We start from the raw sequence: 14,220 nt of genomic DNA on the forward strand, positions 1-14,220 counted from the left end.
AGTAAAGTGACTCCAGGTTTTAGTGCTCGTTGTTGTTGATGAATTTCAGGATTGATAATGAATCACGATTATTTTGGCAGATGGTTCTGTGCCTCGTCATAATCCAGCTGTGTGTTTCAGAGAGCTGATCCGCTGTCTGAAGTGGTACATGGACCGGTCTGCAGAGGTGGTCCGACAGGACCACATACAGGAAGCCATGAGGGTAAGAACCTCTGCAGCTGTGTGTCCGTCACAGAGGTCCTCAGTGATAAACATTCAGTTACTTTAGTTAAATGTTGCACATCATATTAAAGCCATTCTTAATTTAGTTTTATGCTTTTTGCACAGTTCTGATTTCTGTATGTCCCCTTTTACAAATGTGGAGCTTTCAGTTTTTCTTTGGTTCCTTCAGTGACGTTTGTTGTGCAGCAGAAACTTTCACACAACATCGATCTGATTCAGTCTTTGTTACCTTCAGCTTTCAAAAACAAGAAGAAAGATTTCAGAGAAGACAAACAGATTTAAATGTTTTTTCTGATGGACACGCTGCAGCTGATTTATGATTGATGATGATTTATCTGCACAATAATTGTATTTAAAGTCCTGAATCAACCACAGAGCTTCATCGATATTTCACACCTGTGTGAACCTGACACACAGTCTGTATCCAGCGTCACATCAGGGTCGCAGGTAGATCTTCTGAATGTACCACAGTCAGCAGACGAACGCTGCTCAGCACATTCAAATATTCATTGAACTCAAGCATCCGTCTCAAATGGGTCACGCTGTCGTGTAGAAGTGGACGGTGTGAATAATTGAGGATAGTTTTGACACGTGCAGCAGCTGTGAGCTTTTATTCATCTTGTAACGTCTTCGTCCTCGTCCACAGAGTTTCAGCCTCCATCTGTCGGACCTGCAGCACGAACCGTGAACTCAGTCGCCCTCTCAGGAAGCTAACGTCAGCTTTTCCTCCTCCGTACGTCACACTGCCTGTCTCTCTCTCTCTGCAGGCTCTGGAGTATCTCTTCAAGTTCATCATCCAGTCTCGGATCCTTTACTCTCGGGCCACCTGCGGGATGGAGGAGGAGCAGTTTCGCACCAGCATCCAGGAACTCTTCCAGTCGATCCGCTTCGTCCTCAGCCTGGACAGCCGCAACTCAGAGACCCTCATCTTCACCCAGGTGAGGGAACACACACACACACACACACACACACACACACACGCACACACACACACACACACACACACTGTTTTGATTTATTTTTTATAAGAAGCATCAGATGTCAAAGTGTTGAAGTCATCTTCTTGTTTCGCAGGTGAATCTGCAGCTCGTTGTGTTTTTGTCGTCTTTACTTGCAGCTAATCAAAAGATTTCATTACATTTGCTTGTAGTTTAGTTTCCTCGTTAGCTTGTAGCTGCTTTAATCTGACTCTTATCTCCTTTATGTACCTCTGTCTACTTGTTCCTCCGACCTTTCCTTGCTTCCTTCCCTTATCTTCTCTCTCGATCTCCCACAATTCTTTGCTCCGTCCTTTGGCTCCTGATTGTTCCTCCCGGGCCTCCTCCCTCCTCACCCACACACCACAGGGCTCCCAGCCTTGTCCCGGCCCAAATCAAGCCCCAGGCCCCGGCGTCGGGCCCGCAGCTTCCTTAGCACTAGTCCCCGCCCCGGGCCAAGCCCCGCCCCCCGCCCCAGGACAGGCTCCTGGCAGCGGGCAGGCCAACTGCACTCAGGCCTGGAGCTCCAACGCTCTGCGGCCGTCGCCACTGTCAGTAAGTAGACGTCCAGGTGAACCACTGCCCGTCCCCTGTGTGAAGCCCAGAGTCCTAACACACCTGTTTGTGAGCCTAACGTCACACACACACACACACACACACACACACACACACACACACACACTCCTGTGAATGTCCACGTCCTCACACGAGCTGCACTGACTGTTTGATCACATCACGTCATCGTCCTCTAACGTGAAACACACGACTCAGTCACGTCTTCACCTCGAACACATCGACTGCTCGTCCTGCTCCAGTCACAGTCGCTGTCAGTCGAGCCCTGAAGCCCGACTGCTCGTCCACACGAGGAGAATAAATGATCTGACTCTGCTCTCCAGGAATCGCTCTTCTGCAAAGTGTGATGAAAAAATCCATCAGGACAAACAATGAAAGATTCATCAGCCGTTTATCAGTCACACACGACAAGAAGGAGAAACTTTTAATCAGTCTGTCAAGAAAATAATCAGCAGACTATTTGATAATAAGAATAAACAAAACAAAAAATGACTTAATGACTCCAGACTTAATCCTGAATTTGCTTTAATCTTAAAATATTTTGATGTTAAAATAAAATATTCTTGGAAAGTGCACCAAGATTTTCCAAAAACAGCAGTGAGTGTCGTTGTTTGGTCTTTAGGTTTTATGATCGATAAATCTGAATTTATTTAGAAATCACAGAGGTGTCAGAGTAAAAAGTCTCCCTCTGAAGGACGTTTGTGCTCAAAGCTAACTGAAGCTCACGTCATATTAACAGAACTCAAAGACTATTAAAGTTAAAGGTAGAATCAGTAGGATTTGTCCCAGCGGTTCCTGAACGCACCACAGAGACAGTTGATTGTTGGGTGTATTTGAGGAAATTTGTTCCTAGAGAGAGTTTTTTAAAAATGTGTTTGGGCTGAAACTGTTCTGTTAGCTTCAGCGTGTTGACATTTGAAGTGAGCGGGGAGCTGAGTGTTCGGTCAGAACTGGTCCAGCTGAAGTCTCTCAGTCCAAACACTAAAATCCTCCAGCTGCATCGTCCTAAAACCAGCCAATCACAGCGGGCCGTCCTCGCTGTCATCAGACACTGTTGCTGTGCTGTGAGTCTTCGCTCGTGTCCGACTGCTTCTGTTTTAAAATCTCTCACTTTTCTCTCACGTAACATTTCCTTCCTGTTTCCCTCCTGATGCTGCTGTGATGTTTCTCTGCTCGTGACTTCCTTCACTTCAGTTTTTCCTTGTTCGACTGGTGAACAGCTGCGTTGCCAAAATGCAGTTTTCAGATTTTTCACTTCTCTTTATCCCTCAAAAGCCAGATGACAAAGCGCAGCTCCAACATCCTGCTACCTTTGTTTCTGTGATGAAGAGTTTAACTCAGCTGGTGTTTTGTGATCCAGCTGTTCACCATGACTGACTGTCCTGATTACAGAGTGAAGTCACATCCTCTCCACTGCAATCACAGAGACTAACATTAATAACATCCTAACTTCTCTTTCTCTCACTGACATTCTTCTTCCAAACCTCCTCCTCCTCCTCCTCCTCCTCCTCCTCCTCCTCCTCCTCCTCGTCTCTCACCCTCTTCCCTCCCTCGTCTCCTTCAGGCCGCCCTGCTGAACTCGTTCCCGGCGATCTTCGACGAGCTGCTGCAGATGTTCACGGTGCAGGAGGTGGCTGAGTTCGTGCGCGGCACTCTGGGCAGCATGCCGTCCACGGTGCACATCGGACAGTCCATGGACGTCGTCAAACTGCAGTCCATCGCCCGGACGGTGGACAGCCGGCTCTTCTCCTTCCCAGGTGACACACAGACACACCTCATCCCAACCAAATGATCTGTGTGACGGGTCAGACACACACCTGTTCACATGCATCACCTTAACTACCAGCAACTGTGTGTGTGTGTGTGTGTGTGTGTGTGTGTGTGTGTGTGTGTGTGTGTGTGTGTGTCCAGAGTCTCGGAGGATCCTGCTTCCTGTGGTGCTGCATCACATCCACCTTCACCTGAGGCAGCAGAAGGAGCTGCTCATCTGCTCGGGAATACTGAGCTCCATATTCTCTATAATCAAGACCAGCTCCATGGTAACACACACACACACACACACGCACACACACGCACACACGCACAAGCCCACGACTATCACCTACATTGCTCCCCGGAGGCTGAAAGGCTCATTACACCAACCATAGTATAATCAATAAATCATTTCAGTCATTTCTCATGAATGAAAACAGACATTTTCTGGTTTCAGCTTCTTAAATGTGAAGATTTTAAGCTTTTCTTCATCGTTTATGACAGTAAATGAGGAGTCTTGGTGTCTTGTTCAAAGAATTTGTGTCTTTTATGCCTCAATTTGTTAAGAATTACGAAAACTGAGTCATTTGTGTTTCATGTTGTCATTAAAATCTGACGAGGTGATCTGAATCGAAGAAACTAATTATCTGAAAAGTAAAAAGAAAACTAATAATTTCAAGTTGTTAAGGAATTCATCCTCAAATTTCTTTATTTCTTGTTTTTGATAAACAACCAATGAAACTTATGAAATACGACCTTTACAGTCGGGCTTCAGTGAAGCACATCCTCTGAGGACCACGACCATCTTCGCTCCCTCGTCTCATTGCTTCTCTCCTCCTTCCTCCCTCTGACACCGTCCCTCCTCTCTCCCTGCAGGACACGTCGGTGCAGGAGGAGGTGGAGATGATGGTGGAGTCCCTGTTGGACGTCCTCCTGCAGACCCTGCTGTCAATCATGAGCAAGAGCCAATCGCAGGAGGCGGTAAGGGGTCAACGCTGTCCGCAGTGCACCGCGGAGATCACTGTTAGTAACTAACAATACGACTACTTCAACTTCACCCCCTCCACCTGCATCCATCCTGCATCCATCCTGCATCCATCCTGCATCCATCCTGCATCCATCCACCTCTTCATCCATCCGTCCACCTGCAGGGCTGGGCAGTATTTTAACATCATGGTTTAATGTTTCTTTATATGATCATGATTAGAGTTTAAATGCTAAATCAGCCACGACGAGAGATTTGATTAAGAAAAACATACAAACAGAAGAAAGAGTCAGTAAATAATCAAAGTTAAAGGGACAGTTCACCTGTATTGATCTACTTCTCAGGTAAGAAGATATGAGTGTATATTTAGGTTTTTTAGGTGAACTGTCTCTTTTAAAGGTGTGATGATAATCATCAGGTCCATGTTGCTCCGCCCTCACCTGTCCTGTCGCTGACCCGTCTCCTCACATCTGATGTTTGCCCTCTAATGAATCACCTCTTCATCCTCATCCTCCTCTTCCTCTGCATGTTCGCACGGATCAATACGTCTTCTTCTCCTCAGAGCATCTGTTTTTGTCTTTTACACCACCTGTGTGACGTCTGAGTCAGGTGTGGTTGTTTCATATTCACATTTCATGTCTGTCCATCATTTACATTCCACCTGTGGCTCGATCTCAGTCCAGCCCAGCTCGCTGTGTCCGTCACAGCTCACACAGAGAGTTCAGCTTGTTATTGGCTTCATTAAGAGTTTTATTGATCAGCTCGTGTTGGAGAGGAAGTGGAGAAATCTTCACTGGAGTTCACTTCACTGCCTCTGAACAGAAGCTTGAGTGCCAGATATCGAAGCAAAGATCGTGAATTTTACTGCGTCACAAACATTTTCTTTGTCACGCACGTCTAAATCTGAAGCTTCATTTTCCTCGAATTCATTTCATGGTGAGTTTAAAAGCAGAAAATTTAGAAAATACAGAGTTTAAGTTGTGAAGCAGAGCGAGTCGTGTCTCCAGGCTGATGAACAGCTGATCCTGCGAGCTGTCGTAGTGAAAACGCAGCCGGTCGGGTTTGAGAAAGAGCCTCCTGTCTTCACCTCTGATCGTTCAACTTGCTGCTGCTAACTGCTGCCACGTGATTGGCTCACATGCCCGTCCCCCCGCTTTCCTATTGGCAGGGAGAGTACGTGTCCTGCCTCCTGTCGCTCCTCCGCCAGATGACAGATATTCACTTCCAACACCTGATGGAGAACTTCCAGAGCAAAGAGGAGCTGAAGGTACAGCAGACTGATGTTCACACAGCACAACATGAGATTTATACAGGTCCACTTCAGAGTAGCTGAGAGAAAATGTGTTTGTTTTTGTTATTTACTTATAAAACTTAATTTCATGTGTGTTTGCAATTAAACTTATAGAAAAGCTCCTAATTATGATGTTTTGAAGCTGGTTTGAGAAACTGACACTCTAACTTCTCCTCCTCCTCCATCCTCATCATCATCTTCATCTTCTTCATCATCATCATCCTCATCATCTTCATCATCATCATCATCATCCTCTTCATCATCATCCTCCAGGAGTTCTTGCTGAAGATCTTGTGTGTGTTCAGAAATCTGATGAAACTCAGTATTTTCCCTCGTGACTGGAACATCATGAGGCTCCTCACCAGCAAGTAAGACACAGAACAATCTGTGTGTGTGACAGTTCAGACACACACCTGTTCACCTGTTCACCTGTTCACCTGTTCACATGCATCGCTTTAACTACCAACAACTGTGTGTGTGTGTGTGTGTGTGTGTGTGTGTGTGTGTGTGTGTGTGCGCAGCATCATCCTGACCACAGCTCAGTACTTGTCACCTGCGCTGCACAAGAACTTCACAGAAGCCGACTTTGACTTCAAGGTGAGTGACAGACGACCACACCTGGGGGTTGTCATGGTAACAACGTCTCGGCCGTCTCTGCTCGCTGAGCTGCGTGATGTGTGTCTATGAAAAGGAATTAATCTGCTGACGATGAACTGTCACCGTGAGTCTGTTGTCTTCGTTTGACATCTTAACTCTGCATCACTCGGACGCACAAAACACTGAATCAGTAACAGCTGAGTAACACCTGCAGCCTGCAGGTGTGTGAGAGTGGAGACAAACGTTCTCTCAGTTACAAAATTACAGGTTGTGTTTTCAGCACAGTTTTGAAATATTCTGCCTTCTCTCTCAAACTTAGCGAATCAGATCTGCTGCTGTGTCCTTTTCTTAACTCACATCTCGAATGTTTCATCCAGCAACACTCAGTGTTAATTGAGGGACATTTCATTAACGAGTGTGACACTTAACGTCCTCGTCAACAGCAACACAGAAGATGTTCACAACAGTCCGTCCTGCAGAGACATTAAACCTGCCGGTCTCGAGGGCTGCTGGTAAAGTTCCTGAAGGTTTCTGTGCAGATCTGGTTTAGTCTTTAGTTTAAAGATATAATAAGTAACTCAGTCAGACGGCTGCAGGCTGCAGGCGCCACCAGCAGGAACACAAACTGTCGACTTCCTCAACAAGTGAAGCAGCCGAGTGTGTTAGTGTGCAGATCAGATCAGACTTCTCTGGAGGCTCAAGGCCGTTTTTTAAAGTCACCAGAGAAAACTGTGAGTCATCGTGAGTCAGAGGAGCTTCAACGTTTTGTTTAACAGTTCAGATCATCAGAAACTGAACGACAGAAGCTGTGTGCAGAGTTCAGAGTGTCACACAAGAAAACACACTTCAGAGTTTCACAGATTTGGATTTTAGTTTGCACTGGTCGAACTTTTCATCTTATCACAAAACTAGATGTTATGTTGCTTTAGTTTAAATCATACTTTACTTAAACGTTACTGTAGCTGTTGTTTAGGGGATAATGACATCAGCAGACTATTTTCTCAGCGAGTCTCTGATCAGAACTGATGTCCTAACATGTTCTCGGACCCGTAAAGAACACAGAACATCTCTGTAATGTTTGTGTCTGTTTGTACGAGCAGGTGTGGAACTCGTACTTCAGTCTGGCTGTGCTGTACATCAACCAGCCCAGTTTACAGCTGGAGAACCTGAGTCCTGCCAAGAGGAAGAAGGTGTTAGACAAGTGAGGACACACACACACACACACACACACACACACACACACACACACACTGAGCTGAACTCACAGAACCTGATGATCCAACTCACAAACAGTCGTCCTCAGACTCGTGTCTCATGTGCAGATAAAACGCTGAGAGTCAGAAGTTGAAAGAAGCCGTTTTTTTCCTCTTTGAAGTGAAGCAGCCTACTTTGTGAATCCTGCAGGAACTCGTCTTTACTCCAGGAAAGCTCGTTTCCCTTTTTTTTCCACCACAAATATTCCCAGGAAACGAGGAGACCCCAGACACTGAACTCAGTCAGCTTCCTCGGGCACAAAGAGTTCCTCCTGCTGCTGAAGAATCGTGGAAAATTAGACAAATCACAGCCTGAGACGACTGAGACGTGTGAGATGAGTCTCGTGGGACTGTGATGTTTGAATGGTGGAGGAAAGAAATCGTGCAGAGATGGAAAGAGAAAAATATTTTAAAAGACATGAAGACGAGACGCGACGAGTCTCCAGAGACGTGACCGTCTGCAGAGACGACACGATGTGATTCTGCTGATTCAGTTTGTCAACCTGAGTCAAAAAGGAAACAAAATTCACGTTCAGTTCACTCTAACTTCACAAACACGTGAGAGTCACAAGAAAGAAAATGTTGAAGTCAGAAATCAGATTGAATTGTAGATTTAAAGAATCTTGACTCTCACTTTGAGATCTGAGATTTGTGCTTCCTGTGTGTCCGTCTGCAGGTACGGTGACATGAGGGTGATGATGACCTACGAGCTGTTCAGCATGTGGCAAAACCTCGGTAAGATTTTCTTCTCAGATATCTCCTGCTCCACCCTGCAGGCCGGCAGGTGGTGCTGCTGCAGCTACACGCTCGTCTGCAAGAGTTTAATTCAGTTCATCTACAGAATAAAACTCTCCGCTTGTAGCTGTTTGCAAACCACCAATAGAAACCCAGAGAGTTTAATTCAGTTGGTCTGCAGAATAAAATCTGATTCGTTGGCTGGTTGACTGAAGACGAGTTGGTTCCCGTCTGCCGGTTGCAGGTGAGAATAAGATCCATTTCATCCCCGGGATGATCGGCCCGTTCCTGGGCGTGACGCTGGTCCCTCAGGTGGAGGTGCGAAACATCATGATCCCCATCTTCCACGACATGATGGACTGGGAGCAGCGCAAGAACGGAAACTTCAAACAGGTCAGACAATCGAGTCCAGAGCAGCTGGAGGAGGAGCAGCCGGTCTGATTATTGATCTGTGTGTGTGTGTGTGTGTGTGTGTGTGTGTGTGTGTGTGTGTGTGTGTTCAGGTGGAGGCCGAGCTGATTGACAAGTTGGACAGTTTGGTTTCTGAGGGAAAAGGTGACGAGAACTACCGAGAGCTCTTCAGTCTGCTGTAAGAAACACGTCCACAGTTCCTCCTCCTCCTCTTCGTCTCTCGCTCTGTTTTTTAATCCCTCCGTCTCGTCCTGTTTTTCTCTCTGCTGACTGAATTAACTCTCACTTCTTCTGCTCTAACACTTCTGCTGTTGTGTCATTTGCTTTGCTCTGTGCTGCGGGACTAGAACCCAGCTGTTCGGGCCGTATCCCAGGTATGACATCACCTACACACAGGGTTTTTGTTCTTCACATAATCTTCAGATTTTTCTCCGTCAGCGTGATGGAGGAGTGAGAAACTCATCTGATCTTCAAAAGCTGCAACAAACCATCTTTTCTTCATGCAGTGTGTAGATTCGCTCTCAGTAAAATATCTGCACAATATCTGCTCATAAAAGTCTTTTAATGAGCTTTAAAAAATATGATTCCTGTTGTTAAAATACATGCACTCAGAGTTCGACCTTCCCTCAGGGGTCGAGTGATTAATCTGCTCAAACGAGTTTCAACTGCAGATCCTGTACTTGGACTGAAGTTTATCAGTTCAAGTCTTTAGAAAACTTTGATTTGTAGATTCAATTCTGAGGCTTCTTTGTAAATATTTCTCACAACCCACTGATCCCTGCTTTCTCTCTTTCTTTCTCTCTTTCTTTCTTTCCTTCTTTCTTTCTTTCTTTCTTTCTTTCTTTCTTTCTTTCTTTCTTTCTTTGAACTTAACCTCTCTTTTTTTCTTTCTTTTTCTTTTTCTTTTGAAAATGAAAACAACTTTTCTACATCACATCGGAGGCTCCAGTAACTCCAGAATTTCTCCTCCGGTGGTTTTGTCGTTGTTTGCGAGGTCGTTGTGTGTAAACGACGGTTGTGTTCTCGTCACTTTGTAAACTCAGTGCGTCGTTTAATTTGTGTCTCGTCTCTGTTGAAGTCTGTTGGAGAAGATCGAGCAGGAGACGTGGAGAGAGACGGGGATCTCCTTCGTTACCTCCGTCACTCGGCTGATGGAGCGACTGCTGGACTACCGGTAACACACACACACACACACACACACACACACACACACACACACACACACACACACACACACACACACACACACACACACACACACACACACACATCAGATCTAAAACTAAAACTCTGATAAATGTCCATCAGATACTGAAGATACAGACAGGATCTCAGTGTTCATAGAAACTAATGAGACAAAACTTCTGAGTTAGAAGACTTTTATTGTGTTGTTGTTGTTGTTGTTGTTGTTGTTTGTAATCTGCTCTGTTGTGTTGTCGTCTTCAGTGACTGTATGAAAGGAGACGAGACGGAGAACAAGAAGATCGGCTGCACCGCCAATCTGCTGGTGAGAGTCGTGTTGTCCTGACGCTTCATTCAGTCTCAGTCTGATAGAACAAGTATAAACACTTTAAGTTGGTGTGTGTGTGCGTGCGTGTGCGTGTGTGTGTGTGTGTGGGGGGGGGGTGTGTGTGTTTTATCCCCTCAGAATTTCTACAAGTCAGAGATCAATAAGGAGGAGATGTACATCCGCTACATCCACAAACTGTGTGATATGCACCTGCAGGCTGAGAACTACACAGGTACAGCACACACACACACACACACACACACACACACACACACACACACACACACACACACACACACACACACTCCCTGTCCGTCAGGTGTGTGACTGCTCCGTCGTGTCCACAGAGGCGGCCTTCACTCTGCTGCTGTACTGGGAGCTGCTGCACTGGGACGAACGTCCTCTGAAGGAGTTCCTTCATTACCCGGCTCAGACCGAGTGGCACCGCAAAGAAGGACTCTGCCGCAAAGTCATCCACTACTTCAACAAGGGGAAGGTGAGACCACACCTGCACACAGACACACAACACCTGGCCAGGGGAGATAATCACTGTGGTGTGGAGTCAATGACGACAGGCAGGAAGAGACGCTGGGATCAAATCATCCTCCATCTTTATTTATGTGTTTTAAAGTAGAAAGATTTGAGTCGAGGGTGAGAAAAAACAAAAACAACAAACTAACACTCCTGTTAACTGTGTGTGTGTGTGTGTGTGTGTGTGTGTGTGTGTGTGTGTGTGTGTGTGTGTGTGTGTGTGTGTGTGTGTGTGTGTCCAGTGCTGGGAGTTTGGTATTCCTCTCTGCAGGGAGTTGGCCTTCCAGTATGAGTCTCTGTACGACTACCAGAGTCTGAGCTGGATCCGGGTGAGCAGCTTCACACCAGAGACTCACACAGACACACAATCATGTCACTGCTGTCTCACTGATGACGGCTCGTATCTAATGATCGAATAATCAATAATGTCCTGCGCTGTCATCGTAAGGAAGGTAAATATTAGAAGGTGTTGTACATGTGAGCTCATCCTCATCTTCCTTTTGCTTTGTGTCTGTAGAAAATGGAGGCTGCGTATTACGACAACATCATGGAGCAGCAGCGCCTGGAGCCCGAGTTCTTCAGGGTCGGGTTCTACGGCAGGAAGTTCCCCTTCTTCCTCAGAGTGAGTTCAACCTTTATGTTTTAGATTTGTTGTTGAATATTAGCTTCTTTTAAATTCGTACAAAATCACGTTTACCGTCTGAAAGTCTTTCTCTCGTTATCTGATATTAACAGTCTGAAAGACTCCTGTAGGTTGCTAACTGCTATAACACATAAAGTAAAATATATTATCTATGGTTTATATGAGAAGTTAAAGGAACAGTTCAGCCAAAAATCTATAGTCAGATCATCCTCTCCTCCCTCCATGCTGATGGATCATGACTGGATTCAGATTTTTGGGTGAACTGTTCCTTTAACCATTGCTTCCTTGATGTAAACTTAAGTTTAACATAAATATTCTGATTAAAAAAACATGATACTGACCTGAATAAACACTCTGTTTGGATTCTTCACACCAGAACAAAGAGTTCGTTTGTCGCGGCCACGACTACGAGCGGCTGGAGGCCTTCCAGCAAAGGATGCTGGGAGAATTCCCACAGGCCATCGCGATGCAGCACCCCAATCAGCCGGACGAGGCCATTCTGCAGTGTGACGCTCAGTGTATCCTTCAGCCAGACAGAAGGAGTCTGTGTGTGTGTGTGTGTGTGTGTGTGTGTGTGTGTGTGTGTGTGTTCAGATGATTTATCATTACGGTCGTTAATCTCCTGCAGAATCCAAACTGTGTCTTCATGTGTTGGAACTGATTTCAGGCTCTTAAAGTGTCAGTTCATGTTTACCACAGTCAGTTAACAGACTCCATACGTCCAGTTATATCTCTGACGTCCTCGGCTCAGACCTGCAGATCTACGCGGTGACACCGGTGCCGGACAGCGTCACCGTCCTCCAGATGGACCGAGTCCCCGATCGCATCAAGAGCTTCTACCGCGTCAACAACGTCCGCCGATTCCGTTACGACCGACCCTTCCACAAAGGACCCAAAGACCGAGACAACGAGTTCAAGGTGAGCAGAAATAAAGTCGCTCTGACGGATCTCGGTGCTGCTCGTGTCGAGACGACCCGTTTGTCTCACAGCTGGCTGTTTTTTGTGTTTCAGAGTCTTTGGATCGAGAGGACGACGCTGATCCTCACTCACCCTCTGCCGGGAATCTCACGCTGGTTCGAGGTGGACAAGAGGGAGCTGGTGAGTCAGTGAGGAAGGAGTTTTATATTTAACGACAGATCAGTTATTATTAATCTGTAAATCAGCCTTTAAAACTTGAGTCCTGCTCTCAGTTTGAGACACACTGCAGTTTACAGGACGTGATGTGTTTAATGTTCCTGCAGCTGCAAACAGAATCAAGGATCAGGGAGGTTATTCATGACGGACAAACTGCACCACCCACAGATAATCCATCAGCAGGAAGTCTCTCATTGTGTCTCTGTGTCTCTCACCTTGACTCCTCCCCCCTCAGGTGGAGGTGAGCCCGTTAGAAAACGCCATCTCTGTGGTGGAGAATAAGAACCAGGAGCTGCGGACTCTGATCAGCCAGTACCAGCACAAGCAGCTGCACGGCAACATCAACCTGCTCAGCATGACGCTGAACGGAGTCATCGACGCCGCCGTCAACGGAGGCATCGCCAGATACCAAGAGGTGAGACAGGAAGAGCTCTGTGACAGAGACGCACCTGACAAACTGTGATGGTGTTAATGATGACAGTACATGACGTGTCGTCTTCCTTCGTCTCCAGGCGTTCTTTGATAAAGAGTACATCACCAGCCACCCTGAAGACACGGAGAAGATCACACAGCTCAAAGATCTGATGCAGGAGCAGGTGAGACACCATGACACCTCAGACATGAACTACAGGTCACAGGTGCACAAGAAATTAGAAACATGTCATTGAAACGTCATATTCGTAATAAGCTTCTAAGATCATTGGAAAGAATGAATGAGAAAAGTCAGAGCAAAGATTTATGATTAAAAAGAGGAACGTCCAGTAACAATCTGACGATGTTTGTTGTTTTCCTGCAGGTTCACGTCCTCGGAGTCGGCCTGGCTGTGCACGAGAAGCTGGTGCACCCAGAAATGCGTCCCCTGCACAAGAAGCTGATCGATCAGTTCCAGATGATGAGGAGCAGCCTCTGCCACGTGAGTCAGACAGCGTTTGAAACTGCAGAGCTCAGGGGACAAAACACACCAACATGTTGTTGTTCAGACGCAGTTCTGTGTGTTCTTCATGACACGATGAAGCAGCGTCGGGTCCAGAACAGATTCCCTCTGTTGTAAACATGCTGAAGGGCGAGCGGCTAATTAGCAGCTTCTTCAAAGACGATGTTATCGTGCTGCTAGCTAACAGTTAGCTAACCGCTAACAATCTGAACTTTTCACCTTTCGAGCTCCTTATTTAATTGAATGTATAGGAGCTTGAAACATTTACATCTCAGAGCTTCGTGTGATCGCTGAGGGCAGCGTGAATATTCAGAGCAGTGTTTCTATGTGGCTCTGCAGGGTCTGCCTGGTCTAGACAAGGCCGGCTCAGGAGCCAACACTCCCCGAGGGATCCTGGCCTCCCACAGCCCCATGAGCCCCGAGAGCTTCAAGCTCATGCACCGGCACAGGTCAGCAACACACACACACACACACACGCACACACACACACACTTTGTGCTCATCTCATTCACTCGTGACGTCACATCCTCATCACATCTCACAGTCGACTCTCCTCTGTGCTGCAGCGATGACACGTCTCCTCAAACCTTTTTGATTCTACTTTTATTTTCTTTTTAGTGTGACACCATTTTTTTAGATGAAGAAGTCGTACATGACATCGATTTTTTTGTT

General features: G+C 46.3%; 1 protein-coding gene across 5 annotated transcripts in view; it reads left to right on the forward strand.

The window, feature by feature from the left end:
• The window catches only part of LOC119020607 (dedicator of cytokinesis protein 3-like), a 155,589-nt gene that overhangs the window by 133,176 nt on the left and 8,193 nt on the right, over window positions 1-14,220 (forward strand). For 2 of the 5 annotated variants that reach the window (XM_037100064.1, XM_037100068.1), the window contains 26 exons: window positions 121-202; window positions 990-1,160; window positions 3,337-3,529; window positions 3,684-3,811; window positions 4,401-4,547; window positions 5,678-5,776; window positions 6,074-6,168; window positions 6,322-6,397; window positions 7,498-7,598; window positions 8,327-8,385; window positions 8,630-8,778; window positions 8,889-8,974; window positions 9,144-9,170; window positions 9,875-9,970; window positions 10,243-10,303; window positions 10,445-10,538; window positions 10,654-10,802; window positions 11,080-11,166; window positions 11,355-11,459; window positions 11,857-11,998; window positions 12,232-12,398; window positions 12,492-12,578; window positions 12,850-13,029; window positions 13,127-13,210; window positions 13,411-13,527; window positions 13,867-13,997. In XM_037100064.1, the coding sequence (XP_036955959.1) occupies window positions 121-202; window positions 990-1,160; window positions 3,337-3,529; window positions 3,684-3,811; window positions 4,401-4,547; window positions 5,678-5,776; window positions 6,074-6,168; window positions 6,322-6,397; window positions 7,498-7,598; window positions 8,327-8,385; window positions 8,630-8,778; window positions 8,889-8,974; window positions 9,144-9,170; window positions 9,875-9,970; window positions 10,243-10,303; window positions 10,445-10,538; window positions 10,654-10,802; window positions 11,080-11,166; window positions 11,355-11,459; window positions 11,857-11,998; window positions 12,232-12,398; window positions 12,492-12,578; window positions 12,850-13,029; window positions 13,127-13,210; window positions 13,411-13,527; window positions 13,867-13,997 (2,913 nt within the window). The remainder of the gene's footprint in view (window positions 1-120; window positions 203-989; window positions 1,161-3,336; window positions 3,530-3,683; window positions 3,812-4,400; window positions 4,548-5,677; window positions 5,777-6,073; window positions 6,169-6,321; window positions 6,398-7,497; window positions 7,599-8,326; window positions 8,386-8,629; window positions 8,779-8,888; window positions 8,975-9,143; window positions 9,171-9,874; window positions 9,971-10,242; window positions 10,304-10,444; window positions 10,539-10,653; window positions 10,803-11,079; window positions 11,167-11,354; window positions 11,460-11,856; window positions 11,999-12,231; window positions 12,399-12,491; window positions 12,579-12,849; window positions 13,030-13,126; window positions 13,211-13,410; window positions 13,528-13,866; window positions 13,998-14,220) is intronic. The other 3 variants (XM_037100065.1, XM_037100067.1, XM_037100066.1) reach the window with 3 other exon arrangements.

Source organism: Acanthopagrus latus, chromosome 6 (assembly GCF_904848185.1).
Source record: "Acanthopagrus latus isolate v.2019 chromosome 6, fAcaLat1.1, whole genome shotgun sequence".
Classification (NCBI taxonomy): domain Eukaryota; kingdom Metazoa; phylum Chordata; class Actinopteri; order Spariformes; family Sparidae; genus Acanthopagrus; species Acanthopagrus latus.